We start from the raw sequence: 21,610 nt of genomic DNA, 5'->3' as shown, positions 1-21,610 counted from the left end.
AGGAGCTCTGCAAGTCCAAATAGGTGACTTAAGATACTGATGTGAAACACTGCTTAAATTGGAACAGAAGATTTTTATGACCTTTACTTCTGGGCTATAGTCGGGTCAGGCTGAAAACTTCTCTTCAATACATTTTGCAAGAAGCAATTTGTCAAAATTCTTAAAAGAAATCGCTCTTCATCTGACTTCTTTAAAAGCTGCATCACTTGAAATTAGATTAAACTTGTACAACTTTCTCAGGTTGATGAGGTCTTCAAATCTGTATCTATCAATTTCAGAAAGAGCTACATCTGTTAGATAATGCAGCTTTTGACACTAAGTACAAATTATGCTTACTGCCTGCCTATTTCTTGGAGGATGCAGCACATCTCATTATGCATTTCCAGTGGTCTGATAAAGATTTGCATTCCCATTTACTTCTAAGCACCCTTATAATCCATATTAACCATTGCCTTTACTCCAAAGAAATCGTGTTCCATGCAAATATTTCTTCTAGAGATCAGTCGTTTCAAAGGATTTGCTTCTGTGCCAGACATAGGAAGGCATTCCTTCCAAAGAGAGGATGAACAAAGACAAGGACAGGCATTCACCTACTCTGCATGTACTCTTCTGACAATGCCTCCGTGTGCCTATCTGTATCATAGAATCATATCACAGAATCACAGAATGGCTCAGGTTGGAAGGGTCCCCAGAGATCATCAAGTTCCAACCCCTCTGCTGCAGGCAGGGCCACCAATCTCCAGATCCAGTACGAGACCAGGCTGCCCAGGGCCCCATCCAACCTGGCCTTGAATGCCTCCAGGGACAGAGCATCCACAACCTCTCTGGGCAGCCTGTTCCAGCACCTCACCACCCTCTCTGTGAAGAACTTCCCCCTGACATCCAATCTAAACCCTCACTTCTCGAGCTTAAAACCATTCTCTCTTGTCCTATCACTATCTATCCACCCTCTGACTATTTTACCAAATTCCCCCATAGACAATTAACTTCATATTCTCCATAGTCTATCTTTTCCTTTCTTATAGCTTCCCTTGAGTTGCAATTACAGTATTTGAAAAGTTCCCAATCTGGTTTGAGCAGTGTCTGTATTTTGCCAACTATTATTCCTTGCTTTTTTTACTCACTCACTTCCTTTTTATAAATATATACTCGTAAATATATCCAGGAATTGTTTTTTTTGTGTGTGCATTTAGGGATTTTTTTTTACTATTCTGAGGGATTTAAATTAGATTACTTTTGCCTTTAGGGTCTTTTTAAAACTAATTCCACCCTAAAAAATTCCCTTTTATGATTTAGCGTCATGACATGAATACAATGCTCACACGAGAATACCCTGTATGAGAGAACACTAGGGAACAGCCTATGAATATAAGAAAAAAAATTGCCACCAGTGTAGCTGATGACATTTGTCAAGTCCTTTTTCCGACAGGGGATGACTTATACTGTGTGCCACTAAACCAAAAAGTAGTATGTGGCAAGATCTTTATGGATCTTCATCTTATCTTCCTCCACAAAATACTACAGACTCTGTTTTTCCTTTTTGCAGGTTAACATCATGCAGATAAAACAAAAACAACAATAACAACCACGCTGCCCGAGCTGTGACACTTCTTGTGATGCACGATGTCTACAGAAGTCTTACCAAACCCAGTGTTTCCTTACCCACGAAATGGGAACCACTGGCTCTGTGTCCTCCTCCGTCAGTCACAATTTTAGGAATATATGCCTTTAGCAAAGGCAAATTCGGGTGCCATCTCCACTGAGTACTCACTGTGCATATCCGTGAAGGGTGACAGTACCTAACCTGGCAGAGTTCAAGTGTAGCAGAGACCCCTGAAACACGCTCTGGAGAAACCCACAGTTCTATGCCAAGCAAAGAAGGAGAAAGTGGAAATCTTCTTCCTCTTCACCCCACAGAAAATCTCTCCAGCTCCATCCTCTGCAGACTGACTTCCAGCCCTACATTCTCACCAGTTTTTGAAGTAAGTGCCTGGAAGCACACTGCTACCTGTTTTTTGCTTACTGAGTAGTAGCAACTTCAGAGTTCTGAAGCAGAGTCCTTGTCCCTCCCCAGGTATTTCTTTATTTGTTTTTCTACTGAGCATCAGCCACTAATGAGAGAAGAAATCAAAAGAAATTTAGATCGTGAAGAATAGCCCCAGATCAGTTCTCTTCCTTTAAGAGAAAAAGGAGAGAAGAACAAAGACACAAATCCAGGTCTGTTTGATGAGAGAGCTGTGGATCTACCACAGCCCAAGGGAAAACCAGCTACCGAGCTGCACTGATTAACAGCATCCTGAATGAAGAATTTATGTGAAAAATCAACTGTGCTCAAATATGGATTTAGGAATATTTTCTGAAAGGAGTTCACAAGCTGAGCCACATAGATTATTTTGTCTTCACATCTTTTAAGAGGAATGAACTAAGAACACAAATGCACAAGCTCCACTATATAATGGTATGCTTACACAATAATCTGTTTAATTCCAAGAATTCTTCTAGCAGTGGTTCCTGAGTATGCCTGAAACTGGGTGAAAGACTCACTGAATAGTGACTTAAAATATGAAAAGCCAAAGACTACAACAGAATGTTTTGGTACATATATCAACCCTAAAATATATGCCTTCAGCATAGTTAGTAAAACAGACTACACAACTTATGTAGTCAACACAAAACCAATCTGAGGATAAGCTACAGTGATTATTTTAATTCTGGTGGAGGGGGGGGATGTTCTTTGCCTTCTTTTCATCTTTTTCTCTCATTCCTCATTGCCTGACATGGCAAATTTCATTTTGTAGTTAGGTAACACCAAAATTTGAATCTCTGTTTTTCTGAGTATACATAGTCCTGATCTTCAGACAGGATTTAATATTATGTCAAACTTACAAAATGTAAGTAACTAAAATTCTTGAGATATAGCTAGCAAGGAGGAAAGAAAAGCAGTTCCCCCATCACATGGTGAAAAGCAGTGTCTGACTGGCACTTTGGTCCCAGTCAGGTCAGGAATTTTCACTGAAGCCAAGATTTTATCTTCTACATATTTGCAGAACCCTCTTTACTGCCAGAGTGAAGCAGGTAAATATTGCAGCACGAGACAGGTAAATATTTTAAGGTAAGAGAGGCAATCCTGCTTGATCTGCAACTACTTCATTATACGTTGTCATAGTTGTTTTCCAAATATTTTGTTATCAGATCTGCCAAGGAGAGGAAACAAGCAACATCAAGCTGGCTTTTCTGGAATCCATACTCAGCTAGTAGGGCTACAGAGGATGCAGGGGTGAACTTTTTTGGGAATCTGCATGTACACATCGTGGCATATAAACTGCTGTTTCCTTTACGACAATGAAAATGAGACACAGGGAGACATCAGTCCTGAGGCCGTGGTGACTAGTAGGTCGGATGTTGTGAAGGATGGTGAATTTAATGTTTACTGCAGGAAGGTGGGTTTAATGGAAGTTTGTGCCTGACAGGTGGTTCCTGAATGGGAGATCCTGCAGCTCATAAACAGAGCACAGGAAAAGTCAGCTCCTGCAGAAATCCTGTGAAAAGTCACTGTGGAGGCCTGGAAAACAGTCTCAAATGAGAGAAATGGTGTCTTTCTATGAAAAGGATTGAGAAAAATATGAAAACTTTTTTCTAGACTTTGGCATTTTTGGAAATAATCTCTTCCAAATCATAATTTGTTCACAGAATAGATCGCTCTAGGGCTGGGGTCAAAATATAAAAGCAGAAGAGTGCCAAAACTCCAGCTGTTCACTCCCAAATTCATTTTAAGGATTTAACCATTTGGAAGTTTCTTCCTCATGTTGTATTTGGAGATTTGCATTTAATCACTTTGAGAATCACAATGTGATCTTATCTTTCTACCATAACATATTGCACTTTCTAAAAAAAGTACTGTTTAGGAAAACAAATTGTGGAAATGCAGGTGCATAGTACATACATAACAGAAGTTATCAGATCAGAGCTGTGAACACAGTTTATTTAATCGGATAGCCCTTCCTTCACCACTGCGCTTCTCCAAAGCAAGTGATCCTTCTCTCTACTGCCTGGTAGAAAAGAAAGAAAATTTGAGAAGCAACAAAAGTTCTTATCTGTTCAGTGTGAAAAAAAAAAGAAGCATCCAACTTTTCAATAACAGCATGCAATAATGGATTGTAAACAAATAGTATCATGGACTTTGAAAGCTACTAGTACAAATTTGAGGAATTTAAAATAGCTTTCTTAGTATAAGTGGAAAATGTAACTCCTTCAGTTGTTTTTAGGCAATACAAATACATTTTGCTTATGTGCCATTTATAGTGATTTTATATAGCAGGCAAATTCAAGAGCTGAAAAAATTCCACAGGGAAAAGAAAGAGCTGAGGGATTCCTTTTTGTCAGGTAAAGTTGTCAGAAACATGGCTGTTCTATTGCAAAATAATGTCAATTTGCTGACTTTGTGAACACCAGTGTCTGGGAAAGAATAAAAGCCAACTGGGAATAGACGCACAATATCAGAAGAGGAATCAGCGATTTTTTTGGGCACTTTACTTAAAGCCAATGGAGATTGTGCTGTGGTTTAGCCAGGCTGCTCATTTGTGTACTGGTCCCATGCTGTGCCTGAAAATGCTGTGGGACACCTGGAGATGCAGCAGAAATGTTTCTCCTGTCCCATTCACATCTGTTTGAAAAAGCCAGACTGCCTTGCTCTGCATCGCTGCCATCAGGGCACTTCTGTGCAGGGTCATATCCCCTCAGGCAGAGAGAAAGACTGAATTCATTCTCCTCGCACCACCAATGAGGCTTCCAGAAGCTGCTGAATTCCAGAATTTCTTTTACTTCGTTTTCTCCCCAAAATGAACAAAACAGAATTTGGTGTCAAATCTTAATTTCACATCAAACTGCATATTTGCATAAGTAGAGCAGAACTATCTTTATACAGTATGAACAAGTAACTTTAAAATTTGAATCCAAGCTAAAGGTCTGATTCTTTTCTGGGATAGTGGAAAGATGACAAGTAGCTAGCTTTGTGAAGCAGGACGGGGAAGGGAGGGCAGTTAGCTGTGCTCAGCCCTGAGCCCCAGCCTACAAGAGGAGGCTGCTTTGCTGTGACAGCCTCCTGTCCAGAAAGGGAGGCCTTTGTACGACACGCACCAAGGAGCCAAGCTTGCCTCACAGCCAAGCACTTTGGGAGCACTGAACCTTCAACCCTTGATGGAGGCCACGGCCATGCAATGCTGCTACAGGCTGGAGCCCAAGCTCAGCCCTACCCTCAGACGCAGACAGGTGCACCAACACGCCCTGCCAGGCCTGCTCTAGTGCAGCCCTGCAACTTGTGTTACCAGCCAACACGAGTTGGCTTTGGCAGAAAGTTGATTTAAAGTATTTCTAGGCTCTACGGCTCGCTCCTACTCCCATGACATTGCTGGCTGCCCCCTCAGCTGCATTCATACAACTTGTTGCATTCATCTCTTTCATAGAAGTTCGCTGCGAGTCAGGTCACTGAAATACACGTATTACAATAATCTTTTGTTGACGGAAGGAAATACATTTTGCAGGGAAAAATCTTGAAAGTACACATAATAAAGACAACTTTGAACAGCATCCAAACCAAATTATTGCCCAATTTTCCATGCAGAGACTTCTTATGTTTTGAGAATATGCAAGCTACTTGCCCAGATAAAATCACTCTGGCTTTATTTCAAAACATTCCTGTCATATATGTCACATGTGGTGGAAGCCCCATCCCTAGAAACACTCAAGGTCAGGCTAGGGGGGGGGACTCTGAGCACCTGATCGAGCTGCAGGTGCCCTTCTTTGTTTCAGGGGATGTGGGCTAGATGACATTTTAGAGTCCCTTGCAACTCAAACCATTCTATGATTCCATTCTATGAACATAACAGCAGGAAAAAATTGGAGTTTTTTTTGGAATCTCCATGTAAAAATTATAAATTTTTTTATATGAATTGTAGAAATAGAAGTGAGTGGAGTTGCTATTGCTAAACTTAGATGTTACTCAAACACCTCAGTAACCCCTAGGAAAAGATTTCTCCTTCTGCTTTAGTGAAATGCACATCTTGCCCTGCAGTTAGCCAAGTGACAGTCAAAAACCAAATCACAAACACCGTACTGACACAGAATCCCAACAACACAAATACAGTGAAAATTCAGAACAGTCTGATTTCAGCACAGGAATTCTGCAAGTTCTGCCTGGCAACGTAGGGGCTGAGAGCAAGCAGAAAGTTTTTAGAGAGCAAAAGACGGAAAGACAGAAAGGCAGAAAGAAGGGGAGGGGAGGGACAGCAGCACTGCCTAAAGAGAAGCTCCCTGAAACTCGCAGCTGATGGCCGGAAAGTGGGACTGCAGCCCCCTGCTCCCCATGGAGCGCACTCACATCGCCGCCCGGCGGAGCCCCGTCCCGTCCCGCCTCGTCCCAGCGCCTCTGGGGCCGAAACCCACGGCGCAACCCGCGCGTCCCCCCGTGCCGCTCACCCTGCGGTTGCGGTCGGTCTCCCGCACCTCCTCCTCCTCGGGGCCCTGCCGGATGAGCGCCCGCAGCACCACGGCGTTGTTGGTGCAGCACGCTCGGAAGAGGCTCAGCCCCTCGGGGCTGTCGCGGTCCTCCTGCTCCAGGGACCAGCTGTCCTCTGTCTCGTCCCCCAGCCCCCCCGGCGGGTAGAAGGAGTCGTCCGAGGCGATGCTGCAGGTGTCGGGCAGCTCGGAGAAGTCTTCATACTCCTCGCAGTCTTCCTCCTCCTCCTCCTGTTCCTCATCGCCGTGCCCCTCGGCGGCAGCCCCGTCCGCCCCCTGTTCGGAGCCGCTCTCCGCCTCGGGCAGTTCCTTGCCGGCTCCCGGCGCGGGGCAGACCCGCTCCCCGGCCAGCTGCTCCCCGGCCCCCGACAGCAGCACCATGCCGCCTGCCGCCGCCGCTCTCTAGGCGTCCCGACGGCCGAGAGAGGACGTCCCGCCGCCTGCCCCCCGGCCGTCCCCGGGCCGGGACATGCCGCTGCCGGCACCCCGCTCGCTGGCCCGGCGAGGAGAGGCCGGTCTGGGGTGCGGGCAGGGCGGCGGGCAAACTCCTGGCCCGTAAGCCGATCAGCATCCCCGGGAGCAGATTGGGGCTCGGGCTTAGCGCGCTGACATCAGGGCGCATCTGACAATGCGATTTGCTCGGGCGGCGCGGCACACAGCCGGGCTGCGGGCGGCGGTGCGGAGAGGGGCTGCCGGCACGGAGCGGGGACACTCCGCATCTGGGAGGTGCAGCGGGCACGGGGCCCGCGAGTGGAGCAACTGCGGCTTGATAGAGACCTGCCAAGCACGTATCTCTCATGGAAGACATCTAGACATTAGGCTAGGAGGAGTGACGCGTGCACACTGAGTTTCTGCGTTGCCATAGTTGTTCTGCAACTCTTTTTCAAATGCTATGGATTAGCACAGAGATCCAGGGAGGGAAGACCTACCAGTCAGCCCAGTGGGATACTCCATTTCTTCACTTAGCACTTGTAAGGCCGCAACTAGAGCACTGTGCACAGTACTCTGTTTGGGCCCATCACAACAACAAAGACACTGAGGCTCTGGGGTGTGTCTAGAGAAGGGCAGTAAAACTGGTGAGAGGGGTCTGGGGCACGAGGAGTGGCTGAGAGGGCTGGGATTGTTTAGTCTGGAGGAGGGTCAGGGGAGACCTCATCACTCTCTACAACTCCCTGAAGGAAGGTTGTGGCCAAGTGGGGGTCAGCCTTTTCTTGAGGTAACAAGTGATAGGATGAGAGGGAATGGCTTTAAGTCGCATCAGTTCAGGTTAGATATGAGGAAAAATTTATTCTCCAAAAGAGTGGTGAGATGTTGGAACAGGCTGCCCAGGGAGGTGGTGGAGTCACTGTTCCTGGAGGTTTGCAGGATGTAGATGTCACACTGAGGGACATGAGTTAGTGGGCATGGTGGTGGTGAGCAGACAATTGGTCAGCATGGTCTTAGTGGCCTTTTCCAACCTTCTGTGATTCCATGACTCAATGTTTCAACAGCATCTTGAAGTGAACCTGATGTACGTGAGGAGCTTCAGCAGTTGTCTAGGGTCCACGTCTGCAGAGAAGGAAATGAGCATTCTGCAGTGATTCAAGGCAGTGTGTGAGACATTTTTTTAATTAGAAGAAAGTGTCAATTTAGAGTCACGCAGAAGTATGAGTAACAGGGTCTGTGTAGTGGATGCTCACAGCCTTGCAAGTGTACACCATACAAACCAGACCTCAGCATTGCCACCAATGCAGAGCTGCAGGGGGGGAGTGCGGTGTCTAGCAGACAGATATCTGTAACCAGAATTAGCAACAGATTGCGCCCTGATTGGCTGCCTCTGCAAAGAGGCTAACCCGGGAAGGAATGGGATTAAACTGCTCCCTCACCTCCAGGCATCCTGGGGATCGTTGCTTCGTGTTCAAAGCAATGCTTGGACTGATGCTGTCCATCTCCAGTCAAGTCTTCATGTAAAGAAAGGCTCCCTGCCGCTGTCGCTCCTATCTGTCTGCTTCCAAATCACACGCTTCGGACTTGGTGTAAATTACAGCACTGTTAAATTTCAGGGCTCCATTCAGAGAACTTTCTGTTTCCCACTCAGCTGGTGTGGCCGTCTGTCCAGCCGACACAATGCTATCTCCTAGCACTTGTGTTTCGGAAGAACTTCAGTTTTCCTGATACTGACAGGGAGCATTTGCACTGCTGTCAGGCAGAACTTACCATACGAGCTCAATGCCCAGAAGGGCTCTTGCGTGTGGTAACTCTGAGCAGGAGAAAAAGTAAAAGAGTGAATTCTAACAAAATAGGATCAAGTGTTTTCTTGTTGAAAATTCAGCTCACCTATAGGAACCAACTCATCAAATATATTTGCTTTGTGTCTTATAAAATGATTGCATGAGAATAAAGGTTTATTTCATTTACTACATTGTTTTTAAAAATTTATATTAAATATGTTAACAAAGATGCAGGCAGTGGTAGCTTTGAATAGTGATAAACAAATTTCAGAGCAACCTAATTCTAATCAGAGAGATATAGAATTTATTTCAATTTAGGAAAAAAAAAAAGTTCGGTTAGGGAAATTCGTGAATTTTTTCCTATGTTCAGTACATAGGTTACCAGCTTATTGCTGGAGGAGAGACAGATCAGCCCACTCCCATTGGTGGTGGTGATTCTTCAGGACCTCACAGATGGTAGAAACTTTTCTCTCATTGGAGCTCAACGCTTCCATCTTTTCTTCTCCAGGAACAGTGCTGCATTCCTCGATCTCTCAAAGCAAGGTGTCAGACTAGTACAGAGCATGCACTGTGTTTTCCATTTCATTTTTCACTTTCACAACTGCTGCTGAGGCTGTTGGTTAGTCTCTGTGCAATGTGACAATGAGCAGCAAGACACTACCGAAGGGTGCAGCCTGTTGCACACAGACCCTTCTTTGGCCACCCGAGACGATGCTGCAGATCTTGGTCCTGCCGGCATGATGCTGATCTGCTGTAGTACAGCCATATAGGTAAACCAGATTATGCTCAGTTCTAAAAGCTTTCACTGGCATGGCAAACAGGGTTTCTTGTCATTTGTGCTTCAGTGTGCAATTCGAGAGAGAGCAATGTGAAGAAAGACTATAGAATAAGTCTGCAAAATGCTTTCAATTGAACAGAAAGAAACTGTTTCCATGGCTTCTGTAAGAGGACAGCCTCAAACCTTTCTTCTAGAATAGATACCAGTTAATGTCACTGGAGTTAAGTGTTAGTACTTAGAAATTGTGCAATAAAAACAAAGAAATCAAGATTGCCATCTGAAGGCAAATAGCCTAGTATTATAACTATTTATCACCATCTCATCAAAATTTATTGCTGGAAATTAACAAGGCAGGAAATTATGATATCCAGAGCAGATCCTACCTGTCCTCATGCAGACAAAACTTCCTTTGAAAAAAAAATATTTTTTTGGAATGACGATAGCATTGGGCCCCCATCATTTGCCTCATTAAGGTTTACAAGCCATTTCCTTTATAAACAGCTCTGAGGCTGAGATTTAATGAGGTTCATGTCTAATAGTAAAATTAGAAGGAAGATTCAGTGAGTGTTGAGTGTCCCTCCCACATTCAATGATTTACCCTAAGGAAAAAATTCACGTACTGAAAGAGTTTGTTACAAATAAAATCTTGTCAGGACAAAAGAGTAGGTTTCCAGAAGAAAAAGTAAATAAATCCATTTAGTTGCTTGGATTTTTTAGGTATTTGGAATTCCTGATCACCAGGAATGTTGATGATGTCTCATTTTTACTTGCAGGATGCATATGTACCTTTTTTGAAATTTGAGGGCATTTCCCTCCTCCTCAGATGAGCTGTTTGCAAAAATCCTCCAAACAAGAGAAGTTGAGGCTGGTGAGATACAGGTGGAGAAGATATTTCAAGGTAAAGATGAAGAATTAATTTGAAGAGATCACTGAGGAATTATTTCCTGCTGATAAAAAGAGCCAAAGAGAGAACATTTGTTTCTGTACTTATCTGACTGGAGGAAGAGCATGGGGAAGAGCATTTGCAAACATGAACCTGGCAGCATTTGCTAAGCCACCCAGTCCACTTACAAAGTCCACCCCGTTTAGATGTAGTTTTGGAGCCTCAGTTTTCCTAAGCTCTAGCTAATATTTGACGTGAAATCCTGCTTGATCTGAGGAGTAATGTCTGCTACAGCTGGAAATTACATGATGTTTCCTAGAAACCAAAGACTTGGGCTCAGTGGTGACAGCGGAGGCAGAGAATAAGGAATATTAGCAATCATCTTGCTAAATGTGTTTTCTCAGTTGCTGTTAGTTTGGGGAGTCCCACGTGAAAAGGACATAAAACTCTTAAAGAGTGTCCAAAGGAAGCTATGAAGGCTGTGGAGGGCAAGACTCATGAGGAGCGGCTGAGGCCCCTGAGTTTGCTCATTGCAGGGCAGAGGAGCTGAGGGGAGGCCCGATGGCGGCTGCAGCTCCTCACAGGGAGCGCAGGGGCAGCGCTGAGCTCTGCTGTGTGTGACAGCGACAGGAACGGCATGGAGCTGCGTCAGGGGAGGGCAGCTGGGGGTGAGGGACAGGGTCTGCACCACAGGGCGGTGGGCATGGAACGGGCTGCGCAGGGCAGTAGGCACCGCACCCATGTTTTGGACAAGCACTTTCAGTCATATGGTCTGATTTTTGGGTGGTCCTGTGTGGATCCAGGAATAGTACTCAGTCCCTTCCAACTTGGAACTGCCCCACTGCAGGAAGCCACATATTTAAGTCTTTTGGGGCAATTTTCTCAGAACCGGGAAAAACTGCTGTTGCAGCATGCTCCTGGTAAGGCATTGAATGTGTTATGTGCTGTTTTGATGCTTTGGGAGGTGGTAAATAGAAGGCTGACAGTGAAGGAGCAAACAAAGTGAAAGGGGAAGCGAGATGGATGGAGTTCCCCATAGCTGCTCTTTTCAAATTTACTGTAGACTATGTAAATGATGAGGGTCCTTGAGGCTTCCAGTAATTCCCTGGTGTGGAACTTCTGTGTTTGCATTTCTCTTGATTTCTATCTGAGGGAATTCCTTGGGAGAAAACTGATGAAAACTTATTTTTAGTGTTCATATGTTGTTTCATTAAAATACTGAGGAAAACAGAAGTTTGCATAACATCTCTGGTCAGGCCTCAGACTCGTCTGAAGAGTGGATTCAAAAAATCCCCGCTTCATTTTTGTTTTATTTTTTCAGTTTGCATATTCTTTCTTAAAATACTTCACACATGCACTTGATGATACTGAAATATTCTTTGTTTGAAATGCCAGTTTCTGTCTTTTTTGTTGGGTGAAAGCTGAGGAACATAGAGAGAGGGAGAGCAAAATATTTCTCCCATTAAAAGTTTAATTTTCTTTTCCTGGTTTTAATATCTTTGATAATATAATACTTTGCTAGAAGTGAATAAATTACAAAAATGACTAGGGAAATATCCCCTAGATGTATTTACTTTCTAAATTATAAATACTGAATCATCTGATTTTCTCAACTGTATTAGCATGCATGGGAAGCTATTTGCAAACTGTTGTTTTGCTTCTAGCATAGCAGAACACTTACCTGTGAAAAGATGTCACTCAAGTGGATATCTAAAAGAAAAAAGCAATGTAATCTTTACACTAAAATCTTTCATTTCTCCCTCACAGAATTTCTTTCTGCGTGCAAAGGGTAAGCCATGTATTTGCTTCACATTTTCTTAAAATAGTTCCTTTATTGTCAGCTGAAGCAACCAATAACAGATTGCCTTGATGCTAGTACGAATAAGCCTGATGATGCTGTTTCATACGTCCGTGTAATGTGTAGCACATCTACTCCTGCACTTCTGAAATTTAAGATCCATTCACTCCTCTTCTGCAGATTTTCCATGTATCTCTGGGTGCTTTCAGCCTTTCCAGCCCTAAATGTTGGCTCTGGGATGTTCAGGACATAGCATTGCAGTTTGGAAGAGGTTCAGGTGGTATTTAACATCAAGCCATGGGTATATCAAGTGCTAGCCAAGTACCACATATACGTGCCAGATATGTACCCTGCTGTAGTCCTGCATCAGTAAACTGTAAGGAAGTCAGCACTGAATTCATTCTAATTCAGTATTTTCTGGCAAACCCCGAGAAAGCCTTAATATGTGACCCACTTTCTATTTCTGAAATACAATGTTTTTAATCCTCTTTCTATTTCAGTTCTGTCTAATACAAACTGGGAGTTGGTCCCTGCTATCTAATGCGATCCACTAGTGGAAAAACATCGTCATAAAGAACAGAAACAGAAAGTAGTTAAAATTTTTTCAAAGTAAAGAAGTTAAGGACAAAGTTTAAAAGTTCTGCTGCCAAATGTATTCGTTTCAAATGTGTTCATCTCATGAACACTCCTGTTAGAATGTGGAGCACTTTAGAATAGAACTTGAACCATGGCATGCTGCAGCACAGAATCTGAGTTCCTGTTGTAAAGGTGAATATCTTTCTCATTTTATAGCTGCTGAAATTGAATTAGAGGGTGCTTAGACGCAGCAGAGCAATGCATAATGTAACTTTAAGCATACGAATGTTTTATTTTGGCACTACTCAAATGCTTTGAACAAGTCATGGTTTAAATGGCTCGTCCAAAACTATATAGGCAGGAAGATGGGAGAGAGGGTCTGACTCCTTACTGAGATCTTTAAAGAAAGTATCCTATATACAAATAGTGCATCTCCATTGAGGCTACAAGTGTTCATGTTGAAGCTGTTTCTCTTTTTGGAATGTAATGAATGCTGGCCAGCAAATATTGTAAAAGGCACTTTGTGACATCTAAGTCAACACAGTAATTATATTCAATATCCTGCAGGCTGTTTCTTCTAGACAATTGAATATAAACTAGAGCACTGATAAACAAAGTATACTCCAACAAGGATACAAGACTATTTTATTGCTTCAGATAATTTTTTTTTTTCAGTTTGCACTTATGTGGTATCAAAATAATATCACATTGTATTTGGAAACGTGACTGTATCTGCAAGGAGTCATGCCTCAGAGGAGGATTTCTCTTCTCTGCCTCTTCCAGATAGCTGGTCTTTCCGGCATTAACTGGTGTTTCACCAGAGCATGCAGTATTGTGATTAATAAGGGGCTTCAACTGAAAGACAAATACACTTCAATATTCTGGAAAAGCTTGATGCATGTGTTTTAACAATTTAATGAATTAGAGCCTTGATAAGGATATGTGTGCTTTGAAAATGTATTAGAAACTTGTAGAATGACTGTGGGGCTATTGTTATTTTCGTATTGTGCCCTGCTAGCTTTCACTGCCTCTAACAGGATCATACTGTTTCTCGTCTTTGCAGAAATTTGATGTTCTTCAAGGAGATTCCTTTTTTCTGGGAAAGTTAAATACTGTTTTTAAAGTTAAATACTGTATTTAAGTTGCCAGGTTAAAATAAAGAGACCCTTGTCTCATCAAAAAGTTTCCTTGCTTATTGGTGCTTCTGTAATGCAATGTCCACAAGTTGCACACATCATGGGACTTGTTCCAAGAGATGCTCAAGCAAAAACTGAATGTTATACGTGTAGCATACCCCCTTACAAACCATATCTCCAATTTGATTATCATTTGTGCAGTTCAAAATGTTTTGCACTGTTATACCTCCTTTCTCAGCACCTTTTGGCAAGAGAATAACTTTCCTTTTATTTTCTATGGAAGAAATCATAGAATCAAGGAATCATGGAATGGCCTGGGTTGAAAAGGACCACAATGATCATCTAGTTTCAACCCCCCTGCAGACCAGGTTGTCCAGAGCCCCATCCAGCCTGGCCTTGAATGCCTCCGGGGATGGGGCATCCACAGCATCCTTGGGCAACCTGTTCCAGTGCATCACCACCCTCTGTGTGAAAAGCTTCCTCCTAATATCTAACCTAAACCTCTCTGTGGTAAACTGCATGGTTTTACTGATTTACTCTCTGTTGCCTTGTAGAGCTGTCTTCTGTATGGATATAGTCTATGAAAATGAGGAGCTGTCACTGTTCAGAAACATATTATGTATCTTTTTTGCCCTCTGCACTGAGCTAGTTGACAAGTAATACCAAGCTGAGAGTACAATATCTTCTTTCTGTGTTCTTCTCATAAAATGTATTTTCTTTACAGGTCCAAAAAGGTCTGCTACTGATTCAGTAAAGGATGTATAAGAATTGTGTGGTTCTCTTTTCTCTTGATGCATTCTGTGAATCTAGTGTGATTTCTTTTCATTTACATCTTGTGTATCAAGCGACAAGAAAGTCTTTAGCTTTCTCTGTTAGAAGGCAGCATTGAGGGATGAAATTTTCACAGTCGAACTACTTCACAAACAGCAATTAATAATCAGAAGACGCTTATAGGTAAATATTGTTATCTCTGCTTTTCAGTTGGTGAAGCTGAAATAAAGAGGCCAAGGTCAACGTCTTCTAATTTAAAACCTATGGTTGTACTTCAACAACTAAATGAGTAAAATGAGCTGCAAATTTTTAAAACCTCTGAAGTCAAAAGGACTGCACATTCTTGGGAATCCTGAAAATCCGAACACTTATTTATATGCCAGACATGGTGTAACTAAGTTAAACATTCTTGTTTTAATGATTAGGGCAATGTTAGGTCACAGTCAAAGATATTCTGAGTCTCTCCAGTTTTTGGAGTTCAGCAGTAGATATTCCAGTTTAAATTACTTCCTTTATTCATTTTTACTTGTGTAATATTAAGATAGAATCATAGAATCATTTGAATTTGAAGGACCTTTAAAGGTCATCTGGTCCAACTTCTCTCCAGTGAACAGGAGTACCCACAGCTAGATCAGGGCGCTCAGAGCCCCATCCAGCCTGGTCTTTAATCTCTCCAAGGATGGGGCTTCCACCACTTCTCTGCTGCCAGTGCTTCACTGCCCTTACTGTAAGAAACTTTTTTCTTATATCCGATCTAAGTCTTCCCTCTTAGTTTGAAACCACTTCCCCTTGTCCTATCACAGCAGACCCTGCTAAAGAGTCTGTCCCCTTCATTCTTACAGCCCAACTTTAGATACTGAAAGGCCACTCTGAGGTCTCCCAGCAGGCTTTTCTTCTCCAAATTGAACAGCCTCAACTTTCTCAGCCTGTCCTCATAAGAGAGATGTTCCATCCCTTGGATCATTTTCATGGCCCTCTTTTGGGCACGCTCAAACAGGTCCATGTCTCTCCTGTACTGAGGACTCCACATCTGCACGCAATACTCCAGGTGTGGTCTCACCAGCACAGAGCAGAGGGGCAGGATCACCTCCCTCACCCTGCTGGCCACACATCTTTTAATGCAGCCCAGGATACGGTTGGCTTTCTGGGCTGTGAGGGCACACTGCTGACTCATATCCAGTTTCCCATCCACCAATGCCCCCAGTCCTTTTTGGCAAGGCTGTGTTCCACCTTTACATTCCCCAGCTTGTATGGATAGCAGAGTCACCACAACCCAGGTGCAAGACAGTGCACTTGGCTGTGTTGAACCTCATGAGGTTCACCTGAGCCCACTGCTTGAGCTTGTCTAGGTCTCTTTGAATGGCATCCCATCTCTCAGGTGGGGTGTGTTGGCTGCACCACACAACTTGGTATCTTAGACAAACTTGCTGAGGGTGCACTTGATCCCACAGTCAGTGTCATTGATGGAGATGTTAAATAGTGTTGATCCAGCACTGACCCCTGAGGAACACTACTTGTCACCAATCTCCATCTGGACATTTGAGCCAGTGACCACCACTGGGTACAGTCTTGCAACCAGTTCCTCATCCATTGAACAGTCTACCTGTCAAGTTCATATCTTTCCAATTTGGGAAGAAAGATGTTGTGACAAAGGGTTACAAACCTGATCTTTGCTTACAGCAAGAGGGACTTTGCTTACCCAGTTTTCACCTTCCAATCCATCCACTCAAGATCGTAGGAAGAAATCTTATTTGCTTTTGAAGTTAAGTTTCGCTTAGCTTTCCCATGGCTTCCTTTACTATAGCCAGTCTTATGCTGGTGAAGGAGCTTGTATACTTGAAGGGAAAAGGCGTTGTCCACCCTATGGGTATTTGTGCAGAAGATTAAAAACATGCACTTCCCTTATGACAAGAGGGAAGAGGGAGTATGGCAGTCAAGGCATCTCTTCAGGACAAGCTGGCAGTTGATTCCCAAACAGTTCTGTTTGAAAAGGTGCCCAGAGTGGTGAGCAGAGGTGCAGGCCTGCAGCAATACGGCTGGTGTGTTCAGTCACTTATGAGCAATTTGTTAATAAAGTGGCACTCAATGCATGTCAAGAATGTGTGGATTTTGTAGGACTCTTAAGGATGTGAGTTTCTTAAATGTGAAACTCAAATGTTTTGAACCCATTGACCCTTTTAGCCCACTCTCACACATTAAGGCATGGGGAGAAAGCAGGTTTTCCCATTTTCAGCAGACATGACAGAAAAATATTAGTACAGAAGGTACAGTTTTGCTGCCTAACTTTGTAATCAGTGGTGGAAGAAGAGATGCCTTTGCTCTTCATTTACACGCGCTCCATCATTCTTGTGCTGTGCTTTTCTATCTCCCTAGAGGAGAGGTCACATCAGCTTTCCCTTTTCTCCCTACTGCCCAGAGGTGGCATGTCCTGCCTGCAGAAAGAGTGTCCTGAGCACACTCTGCCCCACGAGTGGGCAGGCAATAAAGGGGACACAAGCCAGAGGCTCTTGCAGAGGTATATGATAATTCTTGCAGCAGAAACCTGGAGACAGTATTTAGGCATTCCTTGGAAAGGTACAGGTTTTGTCTTAACTGTGCATACTGTTTGTTGTATAAATCACATGAGTTTCATTACACCAGTAAGTGTATTAGTGTTACAGAAGCATAATGAAGCATAATTGGTACTAGGGCTCAGTGTGAACTAATTGACCTGCAGAAAAATGCCATTTCGGAATGCAGACAGGACACATAAATCTTGACATTTCCTAGAAACTTCCAGTAGGGAATTTATTAACAAAATAATGAGAATTTAGAACTTGCTAGCAAGCTGATTAGGTTATTTTTTGTTGTTGATTGGTTTATAAAAAATGGTACCTTGTTTATCACAAAGCAATGTGGTGTACCAACAGGGACTTCTATACTGAGCTGTGTTTGATTGCAAACACTGCTGAAGATGTTGTTTTGGGAGCAATGGGTTACAGCATAATTAAGAAAAGAAAGACTGTTGCTTTTGTTGCGAAGGCAAAAATCTAATAATATTACTGAGATAGGGAGACACAATCTCACTGTAACGAACCTGTCAGTACCATTACAAGATTTTGCATTGTGATATGCTGCATTGCATACTTTGAAGTTAAGCCACAAGCGATAAGTTTTTAACAGGTTACCGTGGGATTCTGAGACATTTAATCAGATCAGCTGACAGGGACAGGTTGCCAATTAAAAACAGTGTAGTGGCCTTTAATTTAAAAAATCCATAAACAAAAACTTTGCCTCCTGCTGTACCTGTCTTTTGTTCTTGATTAAATTAGAAATACATTATTCAATTATTAAAAAAAAAAACAACAAAACAAAACACAAAAGCAGCAACAACAGAGATCTAACATTTTATTTTACAAATTTGCCTTCCATTTATCCATATTAAACCTATCTGGAATTGTGCTGCTGGGATTTAGGGTTCATTCTAGTGGCATCTGCCACGCTTTTCACTGAGCTTTTATTTACCTCCGAGTAACAAATCCCTTGGCAGATAAGAAAAATGCATTAGTAACACTCTAAAACACTACAGAATTGCAAGAGATGCAGATCTGAGTGCTGTGAGAGACAGGTTCAATTTACTCCCGATTTCCCCACTTTAATGTTTTGGAGTGAGTCATTTTGCAGTGTGTGTGCCAAGGCAGCAGCCCAAGCACTGCAGTAGGTGGAGTTCCTCCCTTTGCTCAGCACAGGTAGTGCCACCCCTGTCATTAACTTTCTCACCTTTGTGCCACAGGTGGGCTCCCATCTTCTAGCTGTGGAAGAAGAGTGGGTGGCATGGGCTGGGTGAATAGAACCTCCCCCAGTCCAGCACCATGGTTTCAGCTGGGTAATACCTGACCTGTCTGCAGAAATCTGTGAAAAAATGAACTATTTTAACCTTTTTTTTGAAGATAATGTGGCTATTTATGCTGCTAAGTACAGGATCTTTGAAAGATTCTAAGTGGCAGTCCTTGAAATCTGTTACTTACTCTGATACATATACTACAAAACAGTGCACAAGTCATGAGTAGCCCCCAAATCTGTGGTTTCTCTCAGCTCATTCTGCTGCAATCTGAGATGGAGTTTCCACCCTCTGAATACTTGCTGATATGAGGCACGACTACACAAGTTAGTTATTAATTAGTAAAAACTGCATAACTTAAAATTCAGTTGTTAGGAATCAGTGATTTAGAAGGATACCTTGCTGAGCCAAGTTCCCAAGTTCTTGGCTACTTCTTTGTGTCTACCCTCAACCTTTGTTCCTGCACTTCAGACTTTTCACGTGGGGCCCAAGGACATCGCAGTGATTTCATGTGACCAACCTTCATGCGTGGGGAGCAAGTTAGTTTATTAACTAAAGTTCTGTGCTGGACCTTTGAAGAAAAGTCTATGAAGCTCCTGATTGATATCAAGGATTCCACAACAGAGATTTTGCCTCTTGGTCCTTCTGTGATTAAGGCAGCTTAACATTTTCCCATTGCAAGGAACCCTTAAAACTTCACCAAGTTTCCAAATCTCCAGCAACGCTCAAGCAAAAAATCCTTATTTTTTAGGAGGGTTGTTTTTATGACTTTATTCTTTTACTTTAATTTTCTTTGCTGCTTTCAAGCTATATATATATATGTGTGTGTGTGTGTGTGTGTGTGTGTGTGTGTGTGTGTGTGTTGTTCTGGCATGATAAAAAAAGCAAGCAACCAGCCAAAACAAAAGAGAACACACTCTGATGTCTTCTTTGAATACTGACTTTCCATAAATATTCTGATGAATTCTTTTCCCCAGAGATGCCTTCCTGCAGCCCTTTGAGCCTTGCTGGCTACTGGTCACCGGATGTATGGTCCTTGTTCCCCAAGGGTCTCTATTCCTTCTTTTCAAAGTCCTTGATTTATTTTTCAAAAGTTTTATTCTGTCACTGAACTGCAGTGCAGCTGCAACTGAAACGTATCCATGTCATTGGGGAAAAAAGACATAGAAGCTGTAAAAATAGTAAGGGAAAGGTAAAGGCACGTGTGTCAGGTAGCTAGATATGTTTGCTTACTGTAGATACACTGACCAAATCCATGTCCTTAGCACCTCCAGCAGCGTGCTGTAAATTAGTGCATGCTTATGAACACTGTTTATTCTTAAAACTCCTTTGAAAAAGCTTTTTCTGTGTGTGCCAAATTTTGTTTCACGGCAGACTGTTCTCTTCTGAAATCATCTTTGCTTTGCTTCTACCATTCCTTTCTCTTTCTCCTTTTTCTTTTTTAACCAGGAGATATAAAAGTTAAGGAGATCCCCTACACTGCCATGACCTTGGGGCCGGCAGGACGCACTGCCAAGCCCTTATCCCGCCAAGCAGACCCCACGGTCCTCGCCCTGCTGCTGTTACACAAGCCTGGGGCAGACGCCTGTGGATTAGTGTGTGTGGATGCTGGGTTTGTGTAACAGCATCCAGCAGCTCTCATTGGAAGGATGTGCAAGCAGAAGGAGATTGGCACAGCCATCCTCAACGTGCCTGTGCTTCTCCTGGCTGTTAGAAAAGAACCTTTCTTCTAGTTAGAGCAGTGGTGTGCTGCCAGCACAAAGGTTTGCAACGGTTCAGTGTGCCTGAGTGAATGAGACTTTTCTGTTTAGTACTCAAGGTCTGTGTCCTAACCTGAAACAAGCCTGAGATTCCTTCTTCGGCAGCCTTTCCAGCATAAAATTGAATGCTATCAAATACCTGCCTGTCTATTCTCTTCTATTTTAGACTGCAGAGATGCCCTGCCTGCAACTTCCTTTGTTAAAGACTCTCCATAGCACGATCTTCCCTTTAGTTGCCTGCAGTTTGTGTGGGTGCACACAAGTGCAGGCCAGAGGGTCAGTGACATTAACAGCCTGTTAGAAAAGGTGTTCCTGCAAAAAAAAAAAAAAAAAAAAAAAAAAGACAAAAATTCTGGTTAGGGGAAAATATGAATATCACAGTGGAGGGCCTTCAGCCTCACCCTGTCACCCTCACCCTGCTGGGTGCAGGCTGTGAGGCACATCACATGTCTACACACACCTAGAGCCCACTTCCCACCAGGCCTCTGCTTTTATAATATAACAATGCTTTGTTTTTAAAAGTCTTCCTCTGCTTTGTCTTTTTGCCTGTAAGCTCTTTAGACCAGGGTCTCTGTCATATATGAGCTGTCTGGACCCCAGTGTTACTCTAGAATCTGCTTCACCTTCACTGCCAAACGTGAATAACGCGGCATTATGATCATCTCCTTGATCAGCATTTCCCCATAGAGCAGCATGTGGAGAGAAAAACACATTTAGGAAGAGGAGCATATCTCCTAGGAATGATCATTTATTTGACCTTAATCTGTCACTGGCAGAGCTTCCAGGCTGCACTGTATTAGCAGATGGATAATCGGCTCCAGCTGAAATTACTTGCACAGTTAAGTAGTTTATTTTCTCATTTTCCTACAGCGAGAGTCTCCAAGAACAGGGCTGGTGTATCAACACCTACCTGTGTTTCTGCATAAAAGCAGTGGGCCTGTGTGGATATGGAGCTGGAGTGTTACCTGCTAATTTCTGCCACTGTGCAAGAAACAAACTGTGTGAGGGGGAAGTCTGCTCTGCCTTCTGGAGCCCCTTCCAGAGGATGTGGGGAGGGAGAATTTTCACAGCCCTCCTTCCCTAGAAGACTATCTTCTGTTCTTTTCTTTGTTGGAATAGCTCACAAGGCTTCCTTGTGCTGGGATTCTCTAAAACGTCTTTGTGCTGTGTGGTGAGGAAGTAATAAAAAGAATAATATTACCATAGAAGTAAAGTGAATTAGAAAATCATAAGATTCAGAGCAAATAAGACTCAGCTGACAAAATCACAGATTTTGAATACATAAAAACATATTGTCTATTGCTTGTGCTAATGGGTTAAGGACAGATCTTAATAGGAGTTAACAGAAGTGTAAGTAACCTCCTC

The 21,610-nt window shown here is 43.1% G+C and overlaps 1 protein-coding gene across 1 annotated transcript in view; it reads right to left on the bottom strand.

The window, feature by feature from the left end:
- The window catches only part of ANKRD33B (ankyrin repeat domain 33B), a gene marked incomplete at both ends in the record, with an annotated part of 37,842 nt that extends 30,948 nt beyond the window's left edge, over positions 1–6,894 (bottom strand). Inside the window, one exon of the mRNA XM_079533351.1 lies at positions 6,475–6,894. Within this exon, the coding sequence (XP_079389477.1) occupies positions 6,475–6,894 (420 nt within the window). The remainder of the gene's footprint in view (positions 1–6,474) is intronic.
- Positions 6,895–21,610: the final 14,716 nt, after the last annotated feature.

The sequence above is a fragment of the Tetrao urogallus genome (genome assembly GCF_951394365.1).
Source record: "Tetrao urogallus genome assembly, chromosome: 3".
Classification (NCBI taxonomy): Eukaryota; Metazoa; Chordata; class Aves; order Galliformes; family Phasianidae; genus Tetrao; species Tetrao urogallus.
Note: the sequence above shows the minus strand (reverse complement) of the source record. Positions and strands in the feature narration are given on the sequence as shown.